This window comes from Macaca thibetana, chromosome 16, assembly GCF_024542745.1.
Source record: "Macaca thibetana thibetana isolate TM-01 chromosome 16, ASM2454274v1, whole genome shotgun sequence".
Classification (NCBI taxonomy): Eukaryota; Metazoa; Chordata; class Mammalia; order Primates; family Cercopithecidae; genus Macaca; species Macaca thibetana.
Genome location: NC_065593.1, coordinates 27,088,595 through 27,105,141, shown reverse-complemented (window position 1 = coordinate 27,105,141; position 16,547 = coordinate 27,088,595). Strand labels below are relative to the sequence as shown.

Genomic DNA, 16,547 nt, shown 5'->3' with positions numbered 1-16,547 from the left:
AGTCTTATTCTGTTGCCCAGGCTAGAGTGCAGTGGGTAATCTTGGCTCAATGCAACCTATGCCTCCCAGGTTCAACTGATTATCCTGCCTCAGCCTCCTCAGTAGCTGGGATTACAGGTACCCGCCACCACACCCGGGTAATTTTTGTATTGATGGGGTTTCACCATGTTGGCCAGGCTAGTCTTAAACTAATGATGTGTCATTTGTCTGTCTTGTGATCCGCCTGTCTTGGCCTCCCAAAGTGCTGGAATTATAGGCGTGAGCCACCATGCCCAGCCGTTATCAACATTCTAAACATTAACTCAAAATTAATTCCTTTATACGGGACTTAAGGGATCTGCAGATTCTACTTCACACTTAACGTTTCTTCAATTAACATGTGCAAACTTATGTTTAACTAAAATGATTTTTAAGAGAGTTAAGAACCTGACTTGCTGTCTTCTTTTAGAAACAGTCTGGAGGAAGGGGATAGAAAGCACCTAAGACCAAAACATGCAATATCCATTCACTTTAAGTATTTTATGATTTCTTAAGATTCAGAATGGCAAAAACCACTTAGTTAGCATTAAACCAGATCACAGTCCATCTGAGTACAAATTAACACTTTTTAAAGGGACAAACTGCTATAATGGCTTTAAATTAAATGCTGCTAGTAGAAAACTAAAAACAACTTACCAGGGATATATCCTCATCTGGATGGATCAACTTACTGGTTGCACTAGTTGTTGTGAGTGTAGCAGGCTTACTTGTTATTGAAGCTGCTGGTTTAGCTGCAGTACTATTTGTTGTACTAGTGGTTGAAGCTGTAGACTGTGTATAAGCAGGGAATGTAGGCTTTGGGGGTTCTGTAGTTGTTGCAGGGGTACTATTTAAGGGTTTGAAATCTGTACCAACAGGTCCTTGGACAGCTGCCTGAGCCTGTAAAATACAATACTTCGTCAACAAAACCTCAAAACCCAAAATTAACTATATCTACAACAGTTTAACTTAAAACAAGACATCAACATCAAAGCACCAAACTTTAAATGAAATTAAAACAAAGTTAACATGTGATAAACACTCCACAAAATTCAAGATAACCCATACAAACATCAAAAGATGCTGGGTTAAAGTCACACCCACAACACAGCAATGGAAATAAGACTATATTTAACTTGTTAGATGTCTTCTACCTCTTCACCAAAAATTAAATTGACAATGCTCTGTATTTATTCCAGATTGCTGAAATACAGTATAATAGAATAGCATGTGTTCTATTTTTACTGTTCTATTAATAAGTTTAGTTATTAATCTATCAAACAGCTAAAAAACCAAAAAACTACAGAATGAGAGTTTAAATTCCAGTTACTAAGTATAACATGAACGAGTGTAAATGGTGACATATTAAAGATACATCCTTTAGTAGTATTCTTTATATATATAATCCCCTCCAAATTAACAATGGCTGGATAATTATCAAGGACAAAAGGATTAATTTAGCAGGATCTTTTAAAGTAACAAGTTACCAAACAAATGTGTTACTTTTCATAATACCACACATCTAAAACATGTAGACTAGGCCAACTTTAGAACCAAAGCAATGTATTAAATTTTCTTACATTAAATGTGATGCATTAAACAGCACAAATCAAAATAGCTTAATCATGCATCAGGCTAACCATTGGCCACTATAATGCATTTACTGCTTACATGCTTTTAACCCTTTAGAACCACAAGAGTTCGGGGTAGTTTTTTTAGCATGAATTAAAATTTTTAAATACCATTTGACTTATACGGCATTAATTTTGCTTTAAAAAAGTAAACAGTATATTTTTGGAAAAATATTCATTTTTTAAGTAGGGTCCAAAGGGTTAAGTTATAAAGCCATTTTAACAATTTTAAACTGCAACTTCCTGCGTACTTGTGCTGTGCTAGGAAACAGAGCTTTAGAAGATGCAGACAGACTTTCTGAATTGGATGAAGCTGTACTTGAGCTTGTGACAGGTGTCCCCATCTGTAGCATAAAAGAAAGGAAACAATGAAAAGTCTCCAAACAAATGGGTCAAAATAAGCCATGTGGTAGACTTTCTAGTAGATTGCATATTTGTAAATGCAAAATTTAATGCAATCAAATGTCATTTACTTTAAAAGACAGGCAGTTAATGCATTTACAATAAACAAGATTAAAGTATGAGCCTCAAAATTTTAATTCTATACCAATAAAACCTAGTTAACTAGCTTTTCTAAAACTGTGTTTTGCATTATTTCAAGAATGATACCTGAAACTGAGAATAATTATGTATAAATACTGACACTTCAATCCAATTCTGTATCAATGATTCTCTACAAAAAGATTTTTGCCAAATTTTACATCTCTCAATACATAAAATTCCCGTCCACCATAAAGCTAGGTTAATGTGCTTAATAAAAGGCACTTAAAGAAAATGCTTTTAATTTAGCACCCACAAACAGAAAAAACAGTTAAAAAAAAATCTAAGGGATAATCTAAAAAAGAAAATGAATAAACATACATCCTGATCTAAATTCTGAATAAATTAAACCTGAATCTGCTTAATTCTCAATGAAACGAGGAAAAAAAGCAAAGGTGTTAACCATTATGTGCACACTACATAGAACAGAAGCATCTTTCACTTATGCTCCGGAAAAAAAGTTGTAAAAGCTTTGAAAAAAGACCAGTAAGAAATACAAGTGTGCCTAGGTCAAAAGCCATTAAATTACGCCATTTTAGCACAAGTGTGGCATTGTAGCTCATCACTGTTCCATACTAGAGGCAGAGCCTGACAAATAATTTGCTACCATCTTAGGAATGCTCATCTTTGACTTTGCTGTCCTTCCATTCACAGTTCAGCTAGCAAAGGAAAACTTCTAAACACTCCAGATATTAAACTTTCATTAGCTTAAAAAAAAAAAAAAAGCCGGGCGCGGTGGCTCAAGCCTGTAATCCCAGCACTTTGGGAGGCCGAGGCGGGCGGATCACAAGGTCAGGAGATCGAGACCACAGTGAAACCCCGTCTCTACTAAAAATACAAAAAATTAGCCGGGCGCGGTGGCGGGCGCCTGTAGTCCCAGCTACTCAGGAGGCTGAGGCAGGAGAATGGCGGGAACCCGGGAGGCGGAGCTTGCAGTGAGCCGAGATCGCGCCACTGCACTCCAGCCTGGGCAACAGCGTGAGACTCCGTCTCAAAAAAAAAAAAAAAAAAACTAACAATAAATAGGGTTCACAACTATGAAAAAGTAACATACTAACTTTGGCTCCATTTAACCTTTTATGGGTAGAGGAAATCAGTGTGTAAACATGGAAGTGGATAAGCCACCTTTTAGTACATTTAATAAATAATATTAAAAATATTATAAACGAAAAAAAAACTGACCTACGAGAATTTCAAAGACTTCTGTAAACAACTGTACTTTATCTTTAAGCGCGCTCCTTTACAGGATTTTCACCTTACCTGCCCAGCACTGGGGAAAAGAGGCTTAGTAACTGGAGGCTGCGGAGCAGGTACAGTTGCTGTTGGTGCAGGTGGTCTATTAAGAATACCTGGCGCTGAAACAGCCTGTGCTTGGGTCATTGGAGGAATTCCAGGACGTGGAACAGGTGGGGGCATACCTGCAGAGAAGAAATGTTTGGGGAAACTGAGTCACTGAAATATTTAGTGTAGGAAAAAACACTTCTATACTACAAAGTTATGAACAATTAACTGCTCAATGACTCGATTAAATCCAAGGAACTCAGGCATTTGCCCCATGCAATATTCTTACCTCAAATTTTCCCTTCCTTTGGACTGCTTCAGAATTTTACAAAGTGGAAGATAACACTAGACTCTGCTGCATGCACAAAACATCTGGCAATTATGCTTACTGATCCTAATGACTTAGCAAACTTCTTGCAATATATAAAATAATTATTTCAATCATCTACAAGACAGATATTTAAATGTTCCCTGAACTCTAGTGCAAATTACAATAAAAACTCTATGAATCAAATACCACGAACAATAAAAACTTTTCCAAAGTTAAACACATCACTACTACATTCTTTAAACTTCCTCAACATGACAAAACTTTTTTTTTTTTTTTTGAGACAGAGTCTCACTCTGTCGCCCAAGGCTGGAGTGCAGTGGCCAGATCTCAGCTCACTGCAAGCTCTGACTCCCAGGTTCACGCCATTCTCCTACCTCAGCCTCCCGTGTAGCTGGGACTACAGGCGCCCGCCATCTCGCCCGGCTAGTTTTTTGTGTTTTTTAGTAGAGACAGGGTTTCACCATGTTAGCCAGGATGGTCTCGATCTCTTGACCTCATGATCCGCCCGTCTCGGCCTCCCAAAGTGCTGGGATTACAGGCTTGAGCCACCGCGCCCGGCCATGACAAAACTTTTAATGACTTCATATTATCAAATGAACATCAATTATTATTCTGTATTCTTTTAAATACCTAAATATGTATCACAACATAATGTATATGGAGCCGCCAGGCAATTATTCGTATTTTGTTGATGCTTTATTTTTCCTGTGTCCCTTTACATCAATTATTTTCAGCACTCTAAATATGCTACGGATTGCAAACACACCAACATAAAAACCAGGCTAGGGCCGGGTGCGATGGGTCACGCCTATAATCCCAGCACTTTGGGAGGCTGACGCAGGTGGATCAAGAGGTCAGGAGTTCGAGACCAGCTTGACCAACACAGTGAAACCCCATCTCTATTAAAAATACAAAAATTTGCCGGGCGTGGTGGCACATGCCTGTAATCCCAGCTACTCAGGAGGCTGAGGCAGGAGAGAATCGCTTGAACCCAGGAGGCGGATGTTGTGGTGAGCTGAGATCACACCACTGCTCTCCAGCCTGGGTGACAGAGCAAGATTCCATCTAAAAAAAAAAAAGAAAAGAAAAGAAAAAAAGAAAGAAACAGCCTCGTGTGGTGTACCTCGCTGGCCAACTGAATCCCTCCTTGCTGGCCAACTGAATCCCTCCCTTTCCTTGTGCTGTATTTCCTGCTTCATAGGCCAAATTCTATATACTTAATTTCCCAGGTTCCCTCACAACATAATATGTAAGGAGCTAAGGCGCTTCTGGGAAAGTTATTTTGCTTCCAAATAGAAGAAAAAGGAGGTCAAGTGCTGCAGCTCACTCACACCTGTAATCTCAGCATTTTGGGAGGCTATCCGGCTGCAGTGAGCTATGATCGTGCCACGGCACATCAGCCCAGGTATCAGAACAACACCCTGTTTCAAAAAAAAAAAAAGGAAAAAAAGAAAATGGAGAGTGCACTACTACTGACACCGCTTCTTGTCTGAGCTGTCTTATAACCAAATGACATTTCTGAGGAAAACAAGCTAAGATTAGCAAAGTCAAAAAAGCATGGGTTAATAAGTATCACTGAGCCACTCAGTTCGTTGACTGAGACAATAAATGCCTACACCGTTTAATACAGTTTGTTGGAGCCGCGCGCAGTGGCTCACACCTGTAATCCCAACACTTTGGGAGGCCAAGGCAGGTGGATAACCTGAGGTCAGGAGTTTGAGACCAGCCTGGCCAACATGGCGAAACCCCGTCTCTACGAAAATACAAAAATGAGCCAGGTGTGGTAGTGGGTGCCTGTACTCCCAGCTACTCGGGAAGCTGAGGCAAGAGAATCACTGGAACCCTGGAAGCAGAGGTTGCAGTGAACCAAGAGCATGCTCCAGCCTGGGTGAGAGTGAGATTCCGTCTCAAAAAAAAAAAAAAAGTTTGTTGGATTTCTCTATTACTTGTCTAAAATATTCCTAACAAATACAAGTGCTCTTAAGTACATGAGATTCAGCACATAGGCCATGACTCACTTTGGCTGCTTTGAAACCTACCATCTATTTCAAACTTCAAGAAAGGGCCATGGTCTTCAGATATCCACTAAAATACATTTTTGTAAATAGGGCCCATATAACACTTCTCACAGGAACTTGCAACTTACGGAAATTTTTAAATTTCATTATACCAATGCCCACAGATGTCTAAAAAAACTTAGAATTAAAGCCTGTACATCATATTAAAAGGAAATTGTCTAACATATCATACCTGGTGGCATTCCAGGCATCAGAGGTGGTATTCCTGGTCCAGGTGGCATCATTCCACCCATTGGCATCATTCTATTAGAAAGCAAATTTCAAGAAACAGTAAGTTAATGAACAGCATAAACCATTAAAAAATATTCTGGCTAAAGCCTGAAACAACACTAGATAGACTTGAATCTGACCTCTAATATTGATATGAATCAAGCTGAAAGAACACACAACACACTGTAACAATCCTATCAAAATAAATTTTTTAAAACCCAGCAAACTCTTTGGTTTACCAATAAAAGAAAAAAAAAATGTTGACAAAACATTTAAAGTCATTGAGAACAAATATACTCTCAATATATATAAGAGACCTCATCTAAAATACGTGTAATGGAAAGCAAAATTACCACTTTTTCCACTTGTAAAATATCCACACAGAGTATTAAATAAAAAGAAGAAATCTCTATTTTAGAGTTGTGTCAGATTTTGAAAAGGAAAAGACTGAATGAATGTACCCTTTGAAATGAGATTTTTTTATCTGGCTAGGTGCAGCAGCTCACGCCTGCAATCCCAGAACTTTTGAGAGGCCAACGCTCAAGGACTGCTTGAACCTAGGCTGGACAAAAAGTGAGACCATATCTTTTTTAAAAAAGTATCTTTTTTAAAAAAATTTCAAACATTAGCTGGGTGCAGTACTGTGTGCCTGTAGTCCCAGATACTCAGGGGGCTGAGGTGGGAGGATCACCTGAGCCCAGGAAGTCAAGGTTGCAGTAAGCTGTGACTGCACCACTGCACTGTAGCCTGGGCGACAGAGTAAGACACCCTGTCTCAAATACATACACACACACACACACACACACACATTTTTAGAGGAAGGAAATGCTACCACCAAAATTAAAGACACTCAAAAGTAAAATCAGATGGCCTAATATTTACAATAACTACCTAACACTAAACCATGACTTAAAAACACAACCCATTCATTTTTTTCCCCTAAAAGAGCTCACCTTCAAATATCAGTGTCCAATTCACTTAAAAAACGACAAATTGGTCAATTTTCTTCAAAATTTTTAAATTTTTTGTGGGCAAATTCAATTCTTGATTTAAAATTTTTATCAGAAGATTAACTTCTATTGATAGATTAGAAAATTCCATTACATCCTATGATAATAAAGTACATTTCACAGAATATAGTCTTTCTTAAATACTAACCCTTATTATCAGGTCCCATTACTTTTAATAGTTTGGAGAAAAATCACTGCACGTTTGAAGTATGTTTATATGGGTCTATTACTATTTCCTAAAAGATGTTTTATTTTCCTTCTTTAAGAGACCTGTGTTAATTAGCTTTCAAGTTTTAGTGAGGAAGGTTAGAAAATTTCTGAAGTCAACTGAATAGATACCATTAAACACACACATAAAAAAAATGACAGTATCATTATACCTCCTGAATTACATTATGAATGAGATGCTTACATGTTTTCACCGCAAAATGACTGGGTGTATTTTCTCTGATGATGCAATCTGTGAAAATGTATGACAAAATCAAAATCTAACTGTGATTTTCAAAATACAGTGGGAAAGTGTATTGTATACCTCTCACATCCAACAATATTTAAGTAAAAGTGATGGGCACAAGCACCTCATACTCATTTTAGTTTTGATGCTTTGACAAATAAATCATTTACAGAGTTTGTCTGCTTCTTGTCGCAACTACAAAGTGTCACAGATAGTTCTGAATCTCAGAAACGCAAGTCTATAAATAACCAACTACTTTAATCACAGTAAATGCAATTGAAGTAGATGGTTGCTTACATATACCCTAAAACCCAAAAATCTATTATTCAGAGGCAAATTTATACTCCTTAAATTTATTGGTTGATCCCTTTATTAGACAAGATTTATATAGCCCATACCTTCTTCTAAAGCAAAAAATGAAAACTAACATTTCATTCATATAACATCCAAATTGAAAAAGATTACTAGGCACAAGCCTACAAGATAAATAAAAAAATTTTCTTACCCAGGTGGCATGCCTGGCATAACTGGTGGCATTCCTGGCATCAGAGGAGGAACACCTGGCATTAATGGAGGTATGCCTACAAGCAAGAATTTCAATCAAAATAATAACAAATATTAAAGAGTCAGGGGGAAGAAAGTAATACTTTGATACAATATAAATAATGCCCTAAAAATGTAAGATTTTAAGCAATCCTATATGCTACCTGGAGGCATTCCTGGTGCTCCTGGTACTGGTGGCAGTCCTGGCTGTGCCATTGGGGGAATATAACCTTGTTGAGGTTGAACAGGCTGTGGCTGAAATGAAGTTGAGGCTGCAGAGTCATCATCATCATATTCATCAGAATCATCTTGTTGTTTCTTTTTTTGACTTTCTGTTACAAAAAAATCTTAATTATTTCCATGGAGTAAAAACTAAGAAAGTTTACTTACAACATTCAATATTTAAAAATACTTATATTGGTAAAATTAGTTCATGAGATTTTTCTTCCCCCAAAATTCAATATTGCTCTATGTTCTTCAAATGTGTTTTCACCCTATATTAAACAAGGTTAACGTTCTTTCCCTGTCCCATAAAAGGTAAAATGATTATCCTAAATCAGTATTTTTTCTTTTAAATTTTTAGTAGGGTCTTGCTCTGTGACAAGCATTGCTGGAAAGCAATGGCACAACTGCAGCTCACTGCACTCTCAAACTCCTGGGCTGAAGTGATGCTCCCGCCTCAGTCTCCCAAGTAGCTGGGACTGCAGGCAAATGCCACAACACCAGGCCTTTTTAAAAAATTATTATTATTATTATTATTATTATTTTTGGTAAAGATGAGGTCTCGAACTTTTGGCCTCAATTGATCCTACTGCCTCAGCCACCTAAAGCACCGAAATTATAGGGGGTCCTTCATTTTCATATGCCTTAACACTTGTTAATTCTATTTGGAATTCAATTATGAACAATAATATAAGAAAATGGAATGATCCAAATGGTACTGCATATATACCAATCAAGTACATGTCTTCAAAAACAGAGCTCAAATTTAAAATTCCAAATAGATAGATCTACCATTCAATTTTATCTATCTTATCTATTAAGTGACTAATCAATTAATTTACCTAGATAGGATCTCACTCTGTTACCCCGGCTGCAGTGGAGAATTCACAGCGGAGAATTCACAGCTCACTGAAGCCTCAACCCCCAGGGCTCAAGACATACTCCCACCTCAGCTGAGACTACAGGCATGTGCCACCACGCCCAGCTAATTTTTATATTTTTTTGTAAAGACAGCGTGTCACTTTCTATTGCCCAGGTTGGTCTCCCAATTTCTAGGCTCAAGCAGTCTTCCTGCACCGCCTGCCCATAGTGCTGGGATGACAGGTGTGAGCCACTGCAACTAACCTACCATTACATTTATAATTGAAAATAGTAACTATGGGCTTCAGTGAGGCTGAAAAAAGAATATTATTACAAGGGGAGAGAGATGGTGGCTCACACCTGTAATCCCAGCACTTTGGGAGGCCTTGGCAGGTAGACTGCTTGAGGTCAGGAGTTTGAGACCAATCTGACCAACATGGTGAAACGCCGTTTCTACTAAAAAAATATAAAAAAAAAACTAGGCCAAGTGTGGTGACTCAGGTCTGTAATCCCAGCACTTTGGGAAGCTGAGGCGGGTGGATCACTTGAGGCCAAGAGTTTGAGAACAGCCTAGGCAACATGGTGAAACACTGTCTCTACTGAAAACACAGAAAAAAAAAAAAAAAAAAAAAAAAGCTGGGAATAGTGGTACACGCCTGAAATCCCAGCTGAGCAGCTGAGGCACGAGAATCACTTCAGCCTGTGAAGCTGAGGTTGCAGTGAACTGAAATCATGTCACTACACTCCAGCCTGGCCAACAGCTAGACTCTGTCTCAAAATAAACAAATAAATTAAAAAAAAAAAAAAAATACAAGCCGGGCAAGGTGGCTCACGCCTGTAATCCCAGCACTTTGGGAGGCCGAGGCGGGTAGATCACTAGGTAAGGAGCAGATCACGAGGTCAGGAGTTCGAGACCAGCCTGACCAACATGGTGAAACCCCTCTCTACTAAAAATACAAAAATTAGCCAGGTGTGGTTGTGGGCACCTCTAATGCCAGCTACTCCAGAGGCTGGGGCAGGTGAATCGCTTGAACCTGGGAAGCGGAGGTTGTGGTGAGCCGAGATCATACCACTGCACTCCAGCCTGGGCAACAGAGACTCTGTCTCAAAAACAAAAGCAAACAAAAATCAGCTGGGTGTGGTGGCACAAACCTGTAATCCCAGCTACTCAGGTGGCTGAGGCACAATAATCACTTAAGGCTGGGCACGGTGGCTTGCGCCTGTAATCCCAGCACTTTGGGAGGCCAAAGCGGGCAGATCACCACTTAAGGCCTGGAGTTCAAGATCAGCCTGGCCAACATGGTAAAACCACAAAAATTAGCTACTAAAACCACAAAAATTAGCCAGGCGTGGTGGTGCATGCCTGTATTCCCCAGCTACTCAGGAGGCCGAGGCAAGATTATCACCTGAACCTGGGAGGCACAGGTTGCAGTGCAGTGAGCTGAGATCATGCCACTGCACTACAGCCTGGCAACAAAGCAAGACTCCACGTCAAAAAAAAAAAAAAAAAAAAAAAAAAAAAAAGAATCACTTAAACCCCGGAGGCAGAAGATGCAGAGAGCCGAGATCACACCACTGTACTCCAGCCTTGGCTGGACAGAGTAAGCCTCTGTTCTCAAAAAACAAAAAACAAAAAAAAAAAAACAAAAGAAAATTTATCCCAATATTTACCTTGTGTTTTCTGCTCAAGAAGTCGTCGTCTTTCATCCATGTCTTTTTCTGGAATACCTTCCATACCGTATATTTCCAATTCTATGTCTGTTCTTCCAGGTATTGCATTTGGTACGGCATCTATTGTTTCTTTATGTACCTAACAACAACAATTTCCATTAGATAAAAGTCTTTTTTTAAGAATAATTATGAATTAATCAAAGACTACTTAGTATAATGTTAAAGAATAAATGTTCTATGGTGAGGCCATGTAGGGTCAATTCCCAGTTTTGCCATTCACTAGCTCTGTGACTGATATCAAGCATGTCAGTGGACCTCTAAGCCTGTTTACTTCATCTATATAGTAGCTAACTTGTAGAGTTGTTTTTAGGATTAAATACTATATATAAAAAATACTTGGCCAGACGTCTAACACACAGTAAACATTCAATAAACATTCTTTCAAGTTTATCATATAATCTTGATTACTTCAATTATTAGCAGTAACTAGTAGTCCTATCCAAATCAGGGATGTTTCACATGTGAATTAAGAAAAGATTAGGAAACAGCCTCATATTAGAATTACAATATAGCCAGGTGAGGTGGCTCACACCTGTAATCCCAGCACTGGGGAGGCCGAGATGGTGGTTCACCTGAGTCAGGAGTTTGAGGCCAGCCTGGTCAACATGGCAAAACCCTGTTCCTACCAAAAATACAAAAATTAGCTGGGCGTGATGGGGGGTGCCTGTAATACCAGCCATTCAGGAGGCTGAAGAGGGAGAATCGCTTGAAGTGAGCTGAGATCGCAACACTGCAATCCAGTCTGCACGACAGAGGGAAGAGTCCCTCAAAAATAAAAATAAAAAAAAGCTAGGCGTGGTGGTGCATACCAGTAATCCCAACCACTGGACAGGCTGAGGCATGAGAATAACTTGAACACAGGAGGCAGAGGTTGCAGTGAGCATTCCAGCCTGGGCTGAAACAGCGAGACTGTCTCCAAAAATAAAAATAAAAAAATAAAAAGCTGGGCGCGGTGGCTCACGCCTGCAATCCCAGCACTTTGGGAGGCCAAGGCAGGCGGATCACGAGGTCAGGAGTTTGAGACCAGCCTGACCAACATGGTGAAACCCTGTCTCTACTAAAAAATACAAAACTTAGCCTGGCATGGTGGCATGCACCTGTAATTCCAGCTACTCAGGAGGCTGAGGCAGGAGAATCGCTTGAACATGGGAGGCAGAGGTTGCAGTGAGCCGAGACTGCACCATGGCACCGTAGCCTGGGCAAGAGAGCGAGATTCTGTCTCAAAAATAATAATAATAATAATTACAATAGCAAATTTTCTAAGTACAGATCTTGAGACAAGCCTCTGGTTACAAACTAGAAAAGTTACATTTACAATCAGTATGACTTGCAACTAATGAGTTACGTGAGGCATTTTACTTTTTTTTTTAAGACAGGGTCTCACTCTGCCGCCCAGGCAGGAGTACAGTGGCATTATCTCAGCTCACTGCAACCTCTGCCTCTCAAGCTCAAGCCATCCTCCCACCTGAGCCTCCCAAGTAACTGGGACTACAGGTGTGTGCGCTGCCATGCCTGGCTAAGTGTTGTATTTTCTGTGGCGATGGGGTTTTGTTACATTCCTCACACTGGTCTCAAACTCCTGAACTCAACGGATGCACCCGCCTCAGTGTCCTAAAGTGCTGGGGTTACAGCGGTGAGTCACCATGCCCGGCCCTGAGGCACTTCAACATGTTTCTTGCAACACACTGAAAATCTGGGATTTTTTTTTCTCACTATATTGTTTTGCTACATAAATGTTTCTAATCTTCAGATCTGGACAACTTTTGCCAATATCCCTCCCAGTCTTGGTTTCTTCAGCAAGCCATTTTGCTGAAGTAGACGTCAAAGTATTCTGTCTAGACTATCAAGTCTTTCTGGAAATGCTAATGCATGCTCAAGTTTGAGAAGCCCTGATTTAGGCTAATGACTTAGATATACTCGCCCAAATAACATTCATTTTTTCTTTCCTCATAAAACATTTTCGTGTATGAACAGAAAAGTAACTACAAAAAGGTAAGTATTTTCTTCTTAGCAATGTATCTCACTTAAAGATTTGAAACTGGGGCATGCAAACCAAACTCAGAAATTATCTTAATATCTTTTTGTTTTGTTTTTTTTTTTTTTTTTGAGACGGAGTGTCGCTCTGTCGCCCGGGCTGGAGTGCAGCGGCCGGATCTCAGCTCACTGCAAGCTCCGCCTCTCGGGTTCACGCCATTCTCCTGCCTCAGCCTCCCGAGTAGCTGGGACTACAGGCACCCGCCACCTCACCCGGCTAGTTTTTTGTATTTTTTAGTAGAGACGGGGTTTCACCGTGTTAGCCAGGATGGTCTTGATCTTGTGACCTCGTGATCCGCCCGTCTCGGCCTCCCAAAGTGCTGGGATTACAGGCTTGAGCCACCGCGCCCGGCTAATATCTGATTGTTAAAAGCTATTCCTTATATAGCAATTAAAATATTTATGGATAAAGCGGCTCAACAAGTGACTTAATTGCCCTGTTTCCTAAGGATTTTTGGAATATTTTGCTATTCTTAAAGAGATGACACAACAGGCATTCTATAAACAATTACATTCACATACACACTAATCTTCACTACATTTCTGAGGGCAACAATTTACTAATTTAAAGGTGTTATCTATTATGGTACAGCCAGAATTAGATTTCTTGGGACCTTGTCAAGCAAAGTCATAGGGTCTTGGTTGAAAAGACAGGAGGCAAGCATTGATGAGAAACTGCAGGTAACCACCTAACTTACTAATCATGTCTTAGGGTTTATCATCTATAAAACTGGTATGATTTAACTGCCAGGCCTATCTCACAGGTTGCTGTGAAAATATAGGACTAAATAAAGGCACTCAGACAATTAATAATGTTACTAACAGTTTCTCAACTAACCTCCTTGCAGCTTCCACACCACTTCTCTGCTCTTCATATAGGACAACTCCCTAAGAGTGCCTCCGCTTCCTCTCCCTTTGTCTCTTCAAAGCACCGTAATCACACTTCACCCTCACCACTCTTAGCAATGACTCTTTGTCAAGTCACCAATGACCTTATTAACCCAGTCTCAGTCCTCTTACTGAACCAACCACCAGCATTTGACTCAGTTAAATAAGTCACTCCTTGAAACACATCATTGACTTCCAGGGCACTATTCTTGGTTTTCCTACCTTTCAATCTCCTTGGATGATTCCTTTTAATCTCCTGACCTTCAAATGTTGGAAGTGGCCAAGAGCAGAGAGCACCTAATTTCCATCCGCATTAGATTCCCTAGAAAGGAAATCTAGTAGCATGGCTTAAACTAGCCACCCTTACATTATATGCTTCCACATTTCTATCTCCTGTTTTAACTTCTGTGAATTCCTGACCTGTACATCAAACTGCTTAGGTAACCTTTCCGTCTGAATATTTAATAGACCTCAAACATACCTACACTCAAAATTAACACAGGCCTCCCTTATTCTCATTCTTAAGTCTATTATTCCTGTAGCTTTTCACATTTCAATATATGCTAACTCATTTTTCACACTGCTCAGATAAAACATTTTTGAGACAGGGTCTCACTCTTGTAGCCCAAGTTGAAGCCGAGTAGTGCTATCACGGCTCATTGCAGTCTTGTCCTCCCTAGCCCAAGCGATCCTTCCTGCCTCAGCCTCCTCAGTAGCTGGGACACAGGCACGTGCCACCACGCCCAACTTTGCATTTTTTGTACAGATAGGGTCTCATTACATTGTCCAGGCTAGTCTCGAACTATTAGGATCAAGTGATTAGTCCAACTCGGCCTCTCAAAGTGCTGATTACAGGCGTGAGCCACCGCACCTAGCCAGACCATCTTGAGATCACCCTTAACTCCAGTTTTTCTTATATCCCATATCTAACCTATCAAACTCTGGTCTCTGTTACCATCTCCTCTTGTCTGTAATATTCCAAGTCTTCTAAACTGGTCTCACTGTACTCTGCACTCTACTTTCAACCCTGCAGCCAGAAAAATCCTTTTAAAAAAGTCTTACATGCTGGACGCTGTGGCTCATGCCTGTGATCCCAGCACTTTGGGAGGCCAAGGAAGGTGGATCAGGTCAGGAGTTCAAGACCAGCCTGGCCAAGATGCTGAAACCCCATCTCTACTAAAAATACAAAAAAATTAGCCAGGCACAATGGTAGGCACCTGTAATCCCAGCTACTCGGGAGGCTGAGGCAGGAGAATCACTTGAACCCGGGGAGCAGAGGTTGCAGTGAGCCAAGATCGCGCCACTGCACTCCAGCCTGGGCAAAAGAGACTCCATCTCAAAAAAAAAAAAAAAAAAAAAAAAAAGTCTAACGGAGGCCAGCTGCAGTGACTTATATCTGTAATCCCAGCACTCTGGGAGGCTGAGACAGGATCACGTGAAGCCAGGAGTTCAAGACCAGCCTGGCCAACGTGGCAAAACCCCATCTCTACTAAAACTACAAAACTCAGACAGGCACAGTGGTACACGCCTGTAATTCTAGCTACTCAGGAGGCTGATGCACGAGAATCACTTAATCCCAGGAGGCGGAGGTTGCAGTGAGCCCAAGACAGAGCAAAACTCTATTTACTTATTTTTTTTGAGACAGAGTGACAGAGCATACATCTCTATTTAAACCCCCATTTCATTCAGAATTAAAGAAAACAGCCAGGTACAGTGGCTCACAACTGTAATTCCACCACTTTGGGAGGCTGAGGTGGGAGAATCGCTTGATCCCAGGAGTTGGAGACCAGCCTAGGCAACATAGTGAGACCCTGTCTCTATAAACTAAAATTTTAAAAATAGCCGGGTATGGTGGCACACACCTGTGGTCCCAGGTACTCAGGAGGCTGAGGTGGAAGGATCATTTGAGTAAGGGAGTTCAAAGCTGCAGTGAGCTATGATCTGCACTCCAGCCTGGGCAACTGGGTGAGACCCTGTCAATCAATCAAAAGAAAATGTTCTTATCCACATTATCCAATATAATAGTTAGCTACGTGACAGAGACACTGAACATTTAGCTATTCATAGAATTTCAAATAGCCACATGTAACTAGTGGCCGCAACAGTGAACAGCTGTGGGTCTAACATGTAGTAGGTTCTCTAACATTTTTTTTTTTTTTTTTGAGACAGAGTCTCTGTCACCCAGGCTGGAGGAGTGCAGTGGCACAAACTCAGCTCACTGCAACCTCCACTTTCCAGGTTGAAGTGATTCTCCTGTTTCAGCCCCCTGGGACGCCAGGACTACAGGCGCCCGCCACCACGCCCAGCTAATTTTTTCTATTTTTAGTAGAGATGGGGTTTCACCATGTTGGCCAGGTTGGTCTCAAACTCCTGACCTCAGGTGATCCATCCGCCTCAGCCTCCCAAAGTGCTGGTATTACAGGCGTGAGCCACCGCACCTGGTCAACATTTTAAAGTGAGTATTAAATTGTTGTTAAAGTATATGGAGTAAAAAGGATCTATATCAATTTATCTTTAAACCCAGAGAAACCATGTCTCCCTACCTCCCACCAACAGTAGTTTCCAATGATTGGGTATTTGATCTTCTCATATTTCTCTAAGGTATAATTTAGCAAAAGTACAGACGGCTCTAGGACTAAGCAAAAGTAGAATAACGTTGAATGAGACATGAAGGTACTTACTAGATCTTAAAAACTGTAAGTTACAATGCTCTAT

General features: G+C 40.4%; 1 protein-coding gene across 9 annotated transcripts in view; it reads right to left on the bottom strand.

Annotated features, from left to right (window-relative positions):
• ZNF207 (zinc finger protein 207) overlaps positions 1–16,547 on the bottom strand; it is a 33,086-nt gene that overhangs the window by 13,168 nt on the left and 3,371 nt on the right. For 6 of the 9 annotated variants that reach the window (XR_007720273.1, XM_050763809.1, XM_050763808.1 and 3 more), the window contains exons 3-10: positions 10,851–10,989; positions 8,261–8,428; positions 8,059–8,134; positions 7,512–7,559; positions 6,052–6,122; positions 3,450–3,607; positions 1,901–1,993; positions 676–918 (exon numbers count right to left, since the gene is read on the bottom strand). Coding sequence is in view for 8 of the 9 variants with exons in the window: in XM_050763809.1 (XP_050619766.1) it covers positions 676–918; positions 1,901–1,993; positions 3,450–3,607; positions 6,052–6,122; positions 7,512–7,559; positions 8,059–8,134; positions 8,261–8,428; positions 10,851–10,989 (996 nt within the window). In the remaining variant the exon portion in view is untranslated. The remainder of the gene's footprint in view (positions 1–675; positions 919–1,900; positions 1,994–3,449; positions 3,608–6,051; positions 6,123–7,511; positions 7,560–8,058; positions 8,135–8,260; positions 8,429–10,850; positions 10,990–16,547) is intronic. The other 3 variants (XM_050763812.1, XM_050763811.1, XM_050763813.1) reach the window with 3 other exon arrangements.